This window comes from Vombatus ursinus, unplaced genomic scaffold, assembly GCF_900497805.2.
Source record: "Vombatus ursinus unplaced genomic scaffold, bare-nosed wombat genome assembly UNPS02014814.1, whole genome shotgun sequence".
Lineage (NCBI taxonomy): Eukaryota > Metazoa > Chordata > Mammalia > Diprotodontia > Vombatidae > Vombatus > Vombatus ursinus.
In genome coordinates this window covers 13,168,465-13,181,179 of record NW_020954592.1, presented here as the reverse complement: position 1 = coordinate 13,181,179, position 12,715 = coordinate 13,168,465, and the positions used below count along the sequence as shown (strand labels likewise).

The 12,715-nt window shown below is 38.7% G+C and overlaps 1 protein-coding gene across 1 annotated transcript in view; it reads right to left on the bottom strand.

The window, feature by feature from the left end:
* Positions 1-12,715, bottom strand: part of NHS (NHS actin remodeling regulator) — a 424,713-nt gene that overhangs the window by 30,586 nt on the left and 381,412 nt on the right. The window contains exon 3 of the mRNA XM_027835426.1: positions 6,574-6,707. Within this exon, the coding sequence (XP_027691227.1) occupies positions 6,574-6,707 (134 nt within the window). The remainder of the gene's footprint in view (positions 1-6,573; positions 6,708-12,715) is intronic.

Sequence of the window (12,715 nt, the reverse complement as noted above, 5' to 3'; positions counted from 1 at the left end):
GGTTCAGATACTAGGCTGTGTTCACACTACCTGTGCAAACCAGGATAAATCATTTCACTGGGCACCAGTTTTCTGATCTATAACATAAGGGGGTTGGACTTAATTGTCTCTGAAATTCCTTCCATTTCTACTGCTCTCTGAACTATATTTTTAAACTGTTATATGCTTTGTAACTTGTCTACTTTTTTCTCTGATTATAGCTGCTCTGAAGACACATTTCTTGAATATCTTGAATATGTGGAATTACTAGAGTGAGTGGTCACATAGCTGGACTGTGGCCAAAGAGGCTTGAGTATTGACTATGGTGCCTTCTGCTACTTATTTCAACTCATTTTAATGAACATTTATTAAATACTTGCTATACTCAAGACCTAGTGTTTTCTCCCTTAGTCTGTCTGGTGTGAAGGTAATTATACTTGTGTTCTATGTCTTTTTTTTTTCTTAAAATCTCTTTGTTGCTACAATTTGTTAGTTTGTAAAAGGGACAAGCTTTCAATCATTAATGATCTGTTAGATCTTTAAAATGCCCTATATTTTTTTTGACATTTCCTCCTAGATTAGGGGAAAACAGGACCTAATTTCACCTAGTTTGGAAAAGCATGACATTGTAATTCCAGTGTGTGAAAATAAGTTTACTTCCAACCTCAAAGTTAAAGACTTCAATCGCACCAAAGCCTTAACTAGAGTGGGATGACCTGGGACTTGCCCCTAAGGTCTCAGAAGGGGATTGATATCACTTCCATTCCTTAGAATCTTAGAAATGAATGAGTTTAACATCTACTTATCAAGATTAATAAAATAGGAAGCTACTAGATGGTCTAGTGATTCTTTGCTGCCTTCCCACTATGACCTGGAGTCTTTGTCTCCCCCACTCATTCAACTGAATTTGTCTTGATAAATTGATTTAAGGTGTTTTAGTGCTGCCTGCTACAATGATATTTAGTGAAGCTTGCTGCAGTCATAAAAATTGTTAAGTTCTGGGGGCAGCTAGGTGGTACAGTGGGTAGAGCTCTGGCCTTGAAGTCAGGAGGACCTGAGTTCAAATCCAGCCTCAGAAATTTGACACTAGTTTTGTGACCCTGGGCAAGTCACTTAAATCCAGTTGCCTCACCAAAAAGCAAAAACAAAGCAAAACAAAATTATTAGGTTTATCTTTCCATCACCCTAATTTTCTGTACTCTAGACTAAGTAATGCGTGCTACTCTAGCTCCAGCAAATGTCAGAATGGCAGTGTGTCCAGTCTCCCCAGCAATGTCTGTAAAGATCATCTGGGATTTCATGGCTCGCCACTTTGAATTCTGAAGAAATTGGCCTATACCCAAGTTAGGAATTCTACCTCTGCAGAAAAATTATTCCCACTCGCTAATAGCTCTGATTATCTAAACCATTGGATTTAAGGAGTTCCCAAAAATAGTTTTGACATAGTATTGACCAACCCATTCCCAGAAATATGCTTAATATCCTTACATTGGATGATGACCCAAACTTAAAATGAAATTGTAGAAGACAGGTTGTGCTTTTTGTCAGAGTTTGGGGGGATAAAATGAAAACTCTATTTAAACCTGAGGTCCTGATTTTCTCTCTTGAATCTGTGGTCCTTGTTATACATCAAATAAGGTTTCCATCTCAGGGGCATGCATATCTTTCCTTCAAGGCTAAGATCTAATGCAACTACTGTTCCCAAGTCTTACTGTAGAGGGCTAGGGACTGTACTTGGGAGTCTAATGCAGGATGAGATACTGAGAAGCTTCTGAAAAATGTGATATCTATTGAGCTTGAATCACAGATTTGGCTTTCCTGCTGCCAGTAATAGAGTTCGAATGAAGGTACTGGTTCTTATCAACAAAACTGCAAAATCTTGGCTATGCTTCTGGATGGTTTCCTAAAAGTCACTAAACTGTGTATACTCTTTGGCCCAGCAATACCACTTCAAGGCTTATACCCCAAAAAGATTTTTTAAAAGAAGAAAAAGATGCATATGCAGAAAAGTACCTACAGCGCTCTTTTTTTGTTGCAAAGAGCTAGAAACTAAGGGGAATAGCTGAACAAATTATGGTATATGAATGTAATGGCATGTTTCTGTGCTATAAGAAATGATGAAAGGGATAGCTTTGGAGAAACCTGGGAAGACTTGTATGGATTACTGCAGAGTGAAGCCCTTCAAATACACAAATGATCCCATTCCATCTGAAATTTCTTCAACAGTTTGCTGCCTCAGTCATCCCCACTCCCTCACTTATCTTCAGACTCTCCCAGTCTGCTAGTCACTTTTCTACTGCCTACAAACATGTCCATGCTTCTTCCATCTTCAATCCCTCCCTCTCCCCCTCCATCTATCCCTGCTAGATTCCCATATCTCTCCTCCCTTTTATGACTAAATTCCTTGAGAAGGCCATCTACAAGAGGTGCCTCTACTTCCTTTTCTCTCTCTCTTTAACTCTTTGCAGTCTGGCTTCTGACTTCCTCATTCAACCAAAACTAGTCTCTTCAAAGTTACCAATGATCTTCTCATTCCCAAATCCAATAGCCTTTTCTCAATCCTCATCCTTCTTGACCTCTGACCTCTCACAGCTGTTGACACTGTTAATTATCCTCTTCTTCTTGATACTCTCTTCTTTCTATGTTTTTATGATACTATTCTCTCCTGCTTTTCTTCCCAGTCTCTTTTGCTAGATTTCCATCTAGGTCACCACTGGTAACTGTGAGTGTCCCACAGAACTCTCTATCTGGGCTCTCCCTCTATATTATTTCATTTAGTGATTTCATCAGCTTCCATGGATTGATTAAATCATCATCTCTATGTTAATAATTCTCAAATCTACTTATCCAGCCCTAATGTCTCTGATGACCTCCAGTCTTGCATTGCCAATGGCATAGTAGATGTCTCAAACTGAAAGTCTTATAGACGTTAAAATTATTATGTCCAAAACTGAACTCATCTTTCTCCTCAAACCCTCCCTTCTTCCAAACTTTCTTTCTTTTCTTTTTTTTTTTTTGGTGAGGCAATTGGGGTTAAGTGACTTGCCCAGAGTCACACAGCTAGTAAGTATTATGTGTCTGAGGCTGGATTTGAACTCAGGTCCTCTTGACTCCAGAGCTGATGCTCTATCCACTGCATCACCTAGCTGCCCTCAAACTTTCTTAATATGGTCCAAGGTAGCACTATCCTCCAAGTCCCCCAGGCTTGCAACCTAAGTATCATCCTTGTCTCTCTCTCTTTTTTTTTTTTTTTGATAAGTAATGGGGTTAAGTGATTTGCCCAGGGTCACACAGCTAGTAAGTGTCAAGTGTCAAGTGTCTGAGGCCAGATTTGAACTCAGGTCCTCCTGACTCCAGGGCTGGTGCGCTATCCACTGCACCACCTAGCTGCCCCCACCCTCTCCATATCTAATCTGTTGCCATGCCTATTGATTTTTATTTTTGTGACATGTCTCAAATACACCCTTTTCTCTCCTGTGATACTGCACCCTCCACTCACCTGACAAAGTAATCTTCCTAAGGCACAGGTTTGCAAAATATTTTACACATGTTATCCCATTTGCAACTCACTACAGCTCTATGAGGTAGGAGTTATTATCTCCATTTTATAGATGGAGAGAGTGACTGGAAAGGTTATGCTATTTGCCCAGGGTTACATAACTACTAAGTTTTTGATGTGGAATTTAAACTCAAGCCCTTCTAACTTCAAGTTTAATGCTCTAGCCACTCTTACTATATAAAACCTCTCTGCTGAAATCTTCTGCCCTCATTCCTAAATAAATAGCATACATGCCACTTAAAAATGTTTTTTCTAGGATGGAGGCCGATCATGTGGATTAAAGCTTGCTAAGCAATTGCTTTCATGCGCTTGCTGAGAAACTGTGGCTCGTGAGAAAAAAAAAAATTTTTTTTTCATTACAGATGTGGCACATTTATAATCCAGCCAGGCCAGACCCAAACTTTTAAAGTCCTTTAGCTCTGGAGGCATAGATTTTAGTGGGGTTGTCAGGGACCTAGCTAAAAAACTTCAAAGTAGCAAACATTTGTTTTCAAGGTTCCCCAAGGTTCCCTTTTGTCCCCACATATAGCAAGGATCCTTAACCTTTTTGTGTCATTAACCCCTTTGGACATCTAGTGAAGCCTAAGGATCCCTTCTTAGAATGATGTTTTTTAAATGTATAAAATAAAATGTATAGAATTACAAAAGAAACCAATTATATTTCAGTAGTTGTAAAAATATATATTTTTTAAAGTCTGCAGACCCCAGATCAAGAACCTCTGCTCTATGGTGTCCCCTCCACCCTCCAAAGTTTCTGTTTATTCTTTCCTTTCCATTATTTGGAACTCAGAAACTCATTTACACTATGATATAAATCACTGATATGGCTTAATATGTTATGTCTCTCAAGGGCAGTTGTATTTTAACAAGGAACAAAAGAATCTCTTATAAAATTGCAGACATTGGTGGGCTAGATGAACAATATATATTCGGGGGGGGAGGTTCCTTCATCTCTTGAAATCATGTCATTTAGGCAGTTGCATCCTCTGTCTACCTATAAGACCAACCCTGTTGAGGGAATTCCATGCTAATGAGATCTTTGCTACTCTCACTGCTTTTTCAGTTCGCAAGCATTTTGTTCATCTAAATTGGCAAGTTTGGTTTCCTGCAAGTTTTACTTGAAGAATCTCTGGTTCAAATTAAGTGTGAATAAACTAAGTACCACTCCTCCCACTTGTGGGAGCCAGGGGGTTACTTTGAAGTGGTCACTAAAGAAGGGGGGGCAGGAGGTTTCTCTCAGTGGTGGTCTTTATGGTGGGCTTTCCCATCTGTGAGGAAAGTTCGGTCCTTTTACAACTGGGACTAATCGTTGACTGAAAATGGGTCTAAAGAGTGTATGAAACTGGCAGTCAGCCAAGGGCTCTAGCCACAGGAGGAGGTGGCTGTACAAACGAGGGGAGGAAAACAAGTGGGTCAGCCCATGACATTCAAGAACTTCCCCTCCCCATTGCCCCACCTCTATCCCCTTGCAAAAGTGTCGCTAGAGACAGTTATAATATTTGATTACTTCTCCAGTGAAGCAGGTCAGAGAGTGCAATGTAGAAGTAGTATAACATGTCAGAAATTATGTATATGCATCCAGAGTAATTTAAATGTCATGTGGAGGTCAGGGAATTTCTTCCATTTGTCATCAAATCATGAAAAGAGTGTCCTTTCGCTGAGAGTTGAGTTCTTTAATGGAGATGCTACTGAGTAGGACTTGATACTTTCATTTAGGGACGCACCCACTGGGAAACTAGTAGTATCACATCCCTAGTAACTTCTCCCTTTTGCATATCATCACGGAAGACTTAAATGTGGTAGGACTATATGATCTCTCACAGACCTTCCCTACTGGCAGGACTGTGGTTACATTCATTTTATTTCAACTGTGCACCCATTACTCTCACTGTTCTCCTATCCTTATACTCACAGCACTGGTATCAAAGATGGTAGTACAGAAACCCACACAATGTAGGGATCATAGACTTTAGAGCTATATGGCACCTGGTCAAAAAAGTACAAGGCTCTTTGTAGAGTAATATGGGGTTCAACAGTTATTTAAAGATTAGGACATTGCTACTTGTGATATTCCTATTTTCTCATGATCCTAAGGATTTCAGGATCATATATTTAGAGTTGGAAGGGACTTACAAGCTATCAAGTCCAACCTCCTCATTTTACAGAGGAAGAAATTGAGTCTGAGACAGATTGGGATGCCTGGGTTCACAAAGCTAAGTAAATGTCTGAAACAGGAGTTGAATTTAGGTCTTCTTGATTCCAAACCCTTCACTCTCTCTACTTTATCACCTTTAAACCCCTAAGTGTCCAGGTCTTCATTATTCTCATTCTGTGGAGGTATCTTTAAAACTCAAAGGCCAGAAAATCTTGTAGTGAATAGCCCTTGCTGATGATGAGTTTATTCAGGCTTCCCATAATGATGCCAGTATATAATCCCACTGCTTGATCCATAGGTCAGACTATAGGGCATTGACAAAAGACAGTAACATCCAGACTTCCTGGAAGTGTTGAGAAATTCAGCATACAACAATGATTATATTAGCACACTAATCAGGGTGGTAGATCTGTTGCCTGAAAATGTTTCCCCATCTTGTAAAACTAAAAACTATGTTGTTACAAAATTACCATTATTACTTTTTAAAGAGTAATAGTCTTATCTTTATATTATGTCTGTCTCCTACTTAATACATTATTCCAAACTTCTCTTAGCTTTTCCCAAACATTCTCCTAACTGTACATGATATTTTTTATTACAATTACCTATCATCCCTGGTACCTTAACCTGTCATGTCAGTTATCTCTATCACTCTTAACTGGTGGGATTAATCTTCAAGGAAATAAAAGACAGAGAGAAAAAAAACCAGAGTCTTTTGTTTACAGGTGTCCCTCAATCAATCATGGTACCCATCCTGACAGAAGAGCAGAGGTGCCCATGCCAACCAGTCACTTAGACTACCTGTTTAGAACTACATGATAGATCCATACCAATACATGGTCACTCAACTAAACAGCTGCCCATGGGCAGAAATTCTTACCGCTAGAAAGTGCCGGTCCTTAAGCTCAAGCCTCTTCCTGCCGCAGGATGCAGGTAAAGAAGGAAGTGGGGGTGCCACCACAGAAAGTGGAACAGTTACTCTTTGTTCTCGGGGATCGCCTCGGTTCCGTTGTTCTGTTTTAGGAGAAAGGAGAGTGAAGAGAAAAATTACATTTTCCTTTTGAGGGAGCATTAGCAAAAAGCTAAGAAAACATGAGTTTTAATTTGTCTGCATTTGAAAAAATTAAGGTATCTGAAATAATATCTGACTGAACAAAATCTTAGTGCATGCTTAATGTTAACTAGCAGATACATTTCAATGATCTGATCTTACATAGTGTAATATACAGCCCTTATACAGTGTGATAGCTCATTTTAAGGGGCAGCTGGGTGGCACAGTGTACCAGGCCTGGAGTCAGGAAGACTTCTTGAGTTCAAATCTGACTCAGACATTTACTACCTATGTGACCCTGGGCAAGTCACTTAACTCTGGTTGCCTCAGTTTCCTCATCTGTAAAATGAGATGGAAAAGCAAATGGCAAACCACTCCAGTATTTTTGCCAAGAAAACCCCAAGGAGTCACAAAGAGTTGGAAACAACTGAACAACAACTAAGCTTATTTTAAAAAGTTCTAGAAGCACTGTGACTTTGGATTTGACTTGTTTCAACATAATATGAGCACAAAAAAAATTTTTTTTTGGTTAGGCAATGGGGTTAAGTGACTTGCCCAGGGTCACATATCTAGTAAGTGTTGTATGTCTGAGGCCGGATTTGAACTCAGCTCCTCCTGAATCCAGGACCGGTGCTCTATCCACTGTGCCACCTAGCTGCCTCCCAAACTTTTTTAAAAATTGAACATGGAGCAGTTTTCCTATGTCTACACTGTGGGAAATTTTCATAGAAGAATGAAGGTTCAGAAACAAAAAGGATGGCCATGAAATGTTTTGAACCCTTCTTTTCATGTAATCCATAACCCTTATGCCCAACCACATTATTCATTAGGTTATGGGAGTGAACCTTGGGAACCAGGCAAGAGTGAATGACTGATACAGGGTAAACCATCACCTCTATAAACAAGTCCTTTAAGTCAGGAACTAAATATAACTATGGAGAACCTGAATGTCTGTGGTTATTCAGATGTGTTGTAAATTTCACAAGACTGACTCATTAAAGGCCCTAGAATATACTATAACAATACCTTATAGGTGCTTCAGTGAATCTGCCAGTAAATCATCCCTACTCCTACCTCTTATATTCACAACTACCCCAAGTACCAGAATCCTAGCATACACATTAATGCTCAGGAAACCAAAATCCATAGTACCATCTCCAAGTAAGAAAGTGAACAGCAAATTCTGTTATTCAGTATTCTATTAATCAGAAATCTCTATTAGCCAGAATCTCTATACTTTTATAATACAGCATTTGATTTCATTAATGCTAATGATGAGAGCTGACATTTATATTGTATGCTGTGATTTACAAAGAGCATTATAAATGCCATCTCATTTGATCCTCTGATCAACCCTGTGAAATAGACAAGGCAAATATGATTAACCCCATGTAATAGATGAAAGGCTCGACTTCAGATCTAATCTTTTTCTACAACACCATGGCCTCCTAAATTGTCACACCCAAAAATAAACTTGACTTAGTATAGTTTTGGTTCTATGTATTTTTATTATATTCTAATTCTTTAAAATGTGCATGTATACCAGCTGTCTTCAGGCAGGCTGTCTCAGTGGAAGCTGAGTAGTATTGATCTGGACCACACAAATAATCAAATTAATTCACTTCTCATTCATGACCTTTCCCTTCTTCTGTCCCAGTTTCTAATGTACATATAGTTTAGGAATTAAATATTTGCCTCTTTTTAATGAGTGCTGTTATATTTACCATCTAAAAAAATAAATTTAGATGTCTAGGAAGGAAGGAAACAATTATTTATTAAGCATATACTTTGTACCAGGCATTGTGCTAAGCATTTTACAAATATCTCATTTGATCCCCATAACAACCCTGGGAGATAGGTGCTTTTATTAACTCCATTTTACAGTTGAAGAAACTGAGGCTTACAGAGGTTCAGTGACTTGCCCAGGGTCACACAGCTAGAAGTATGTGAGGCTGGATATGGTACCATTTACCATTCACTAGAGTATTTGATTAGCTAGAATTATTTCAGAATTATTTCAGAAAAGTTTACTATATTTCCCTTTTGTGTAGATATTTTTTTCATAGTGTGTTAAACTGGGGGCAAATTCCAAATCCCAGTTTGTTTGTTTTTTCTATTTTAAACAGGTTTCAATGTCAATTTCCCCACTGCCAAACTCTCATCCAGGTACTGAGTCAGATTTTTCCTCATAGAACTCTCCAACTCAAGTCCCTGCTTCAGTCAATCAATCACCAAATATTTATTAATTGTCTACTTTGTGACAGGCACTGAGCTGAGGATTCAAAGAAAGGTAGTAACACAAAATAAGTCCCTCTCCTGTGAAAGATACATGCAGGATACATACAGAGTATACTCACAATTATTCACCCAGCTCACTCATTAAAGCATATCACTATCCTTCTAAAAGTCCTCTAGATTGGGTTATCACTGAGTGTGGGCTTTACTCATTATCCACCCTTATCAACTGCATTCATGTTCTCTGTAGGTAGGGAAAACATTGTTCTTCTTCATCCTCTGCTGGTAATTTTTTATTTATACTGTATCTTTCATGCCTAGAATAACCTATCTATTCACCTCCACTCACTCTGTTCTTTACAATCCTTGAACACTAGGCTTAAAAAAAATAAACAACCCAAAAGCCTACCCCCTCCAGCACACTGTCCCGCCATAATTCAGGAATTCTGGATTCCCTATACCATTTCATTGTACCTAATAGAGTGGCATCATATGGGAGAAGCAATCTTTAAAACAGTGCTTTTGCTTTGAGTTAAAAGATTTTTTTCACCCAATGAATAATTTGAAAAAGCAGAATATTGTGTACTCTATACCTTCCAGTTAATTGTGTGACTGTGAAGATGAGGAAGCCTGCTGTTGAAAATCATCTGCAAAAGCTTGCTGTTTCCTTTCTTGTAGTTTCCTCAAGGATACTCTTGATGTCAGTATAAATCATTCTCACCTTGGAAACTAAAAATGCTTTCAACAGTCTCAAGTTACTAGATGACACAAACCCCCATCTGTTTAATGCCCATATTCTCCCTGTAATACTATATATCTGGCAGTCATGAGACACCATAATCTCCAAAGAATCAAAATTTCACATCAATAGACAGATTCATGGTGGATCTTACTAGCCTTTGTCATATTATTAAACATGTCTGGCATGCAAGAAGTGGTGGGAAAAATATCCAGACAAGAGAGGAGATTGACCAGTCAAGGTAAGGGATAGCAGAAAGCCTTAATAGAACACTATAAAAAGGTAGAAGACCTAGAGGAGGCTTCTAGATCATCGGGTTAATTCTCTCCTTTGTGGGTTTATAGGAGGAAAAAGGATAAGAAATGCACAGGATAGAAAGGTGTGGATGGGTTCTCTACCATTAGAGCGAATATACATGCCATCCAGATCATAGATCCATTTAAGTATATATTTATATGTTGTTTATTTAACTTGGAATTTATGTGATTTCTATATAAATCCAATTGCTTATATTACATTTATTCCTAATTTATGCACTTTCCGGAAATCCATGTCCTGAAAGGTTGAATATGAGTTCTAAGCATGAAGAGACTCTGAGCATGGAAGGTTTTGAAAAGACCAGGGAGAGGTCTGATGAAGAGCAAGACAGAGGCAGCTAAAAGGAACAGGCAAGGGAGAGGAACCTGGTAGAAGGCTTATGGCCATAAGTTAACAGTCCCATAGAGCTAGCCATGGGCACCAATTATGTGAACTCAGCCTTGGAGAACAGCTATGGCTTCTGTGATCATCTGCAGCCCACTACCATCAAGAATTTCTCTAGCAACTTTCCATGAATCATTAATTATCTCCCTCCCTCTGTGTTGGGAACCAAGTCTAGTACTCCCAAGAAACTTGCTTGAAGTGGCAGAGGGGTTGGGTGCCCAGAACCCTTAATGTTTAATTGATGGGTCTATTTACCTTTCATTCAATTCATCACATGCTGTCTGTTTTTTCTGTGTTTGTTAGCTGGAATAGAAGAGATTTCATGGAATTGAGGGTTCAGAGTTACAGGTTGAGAAGATAGACTCTAAAAGAGTCACAAGACTGAGGAGAGCCCCAAAAGAAGAACTATATTGGATTAAACTATACATTGACATGTTCCATCTTAACACCTACCCAGACCATACACATCTTCTGAGATGAAAAGTTTATTCAATTTCTCTCTCTTTTCCAACCATCTTTTTCCTTCCAATGAAATGAGAAGCTTTTAAATTCTTTTTGAATAAGGTGCAATCAACTTTGACCCTAACAAGGAAGGCTAAAAGCATCACTCATTAAGATAAGAAGGAAGAAATCATTAATATTCCCGTCTTTTCAACTCCATTCTTCACTCTTAGCCCTTCTCTTTATTTGCCCTGGGCTAAGAAACAGGAATGGCAGCATCCACGAATTACCTGTAACCCTATGGAAAGATAGTAATGGTGAACTGGAGCTTATTTATCCTTATTTATTCCTTTAGATCAAGTGTATTTTAGAGAAACTTGATAGAAAAGGAAATCTTAAATGTTAATATTTTCCCATGATTTACTAATCTCTAACTTGGGGTCTTTAAAAAAAATAGAGTACAGAATTGCTAAAGGGATGGCTTCAATGAACTTGCTCTATAACCCTAGATGAGTCATAATTCTTTAGTAAATGGCAGTATAAACCCTGATGAAGGATACTGAGGGTGGCCAGCAGTCCAGGTCCAAGGTGCCCAGATGATTTCCTTTTCTTTCTCCACTTTAAAGTGAAAACATCAAGGGGAAATGTATAAATTTACTATATTTTGAGTAAAAACAATATATTTCATTTGGCTAGGGACAGCTCAACTAAACTATCAACACCACATGTCTCAAATGGTGTTGTGTACTTTGTGGGAACTATTAATCATGATGAAAATAAGAATCACTTAAAACTAGGGAAAAGAGACCTGGATTTGGAGTTAGGAGACATAGATTTAAGTCACATACTTGTTGCTTTTAGCTGTGTGTGTGTCGTTAAGTCATTAAGGTCTCTGAGCCTCAAATTCTCTATCTATAAAATGAAGATAATAATACTTATATTGCTTACCTCATAGAGTTTAACAATTCCATTTAAAAAGCCATTTATTAAGACAGAGGCAGTGTGCTATGGATAGAGAGTTGCATTTGTAGCCAAGAAGACCTGGGTTCAGGTCCCACCATATACTGCCTATGTGACCCTGGGCAGGTTACTTAATCTCTTTATGCTCTAAACAAATTTTAAATTGTAAGTTTCAAAGGAGATGCTAACTTGCTTTGGTATAGGAAATTTCCTCAACCAGGAGCTCCTTATAACAGTGAAACCACAGGTCTAGTCCATAGTTCTATCTTCATTTAGCACTCACTATATGCACTAGACTAGGCATTGAGATACAAAGGCAAAAAGAAATACTACCTTCCCCCAGTGAGCTTTCAATCTCTTGTGGGTAGGCAGGAGGGTTAGCTAGGCAGGGAAATAAGGAAGTGGTGAGGAAGATATCCTGCCAGTATTAAAATGCTAAAGAAAAGGATCCCTTAATACTCTTATGAATCCATAGCCATCTGTCAGTTTTGATAAAGCCTCAACTGGGTTATGGTTCTTAGGTCAATTTATGGAAGCATTTGCACTGTGCCTAGGCTTCACTCATAAACTACCTGCCATCAGCCTTGAGCCATGTAACTGACCATATGAGTGAGTGCCAGCTATCAGATAATCGAAGATAGAGTCCTAGTCTAGTTCTAGTTTCAAAATACCCCTTTGACCAATGCACACAATATGAAATTTTGTCCTGGGCATGCAAGAGGAACTAGTTCTTCCTTCCCCTTCAGTTTCTTCCATCCTTCTTCTTGCTCCACCTGCCTCCCTCTCCCCAATTTGATACAGTTTCTGACTCAGCCAGGAAGACCTAGGTTCAAATCCCTTCTCCAGTATTCACTAGTTTGTTGAGATATCTTTGGAATACCCATTCATTCATAG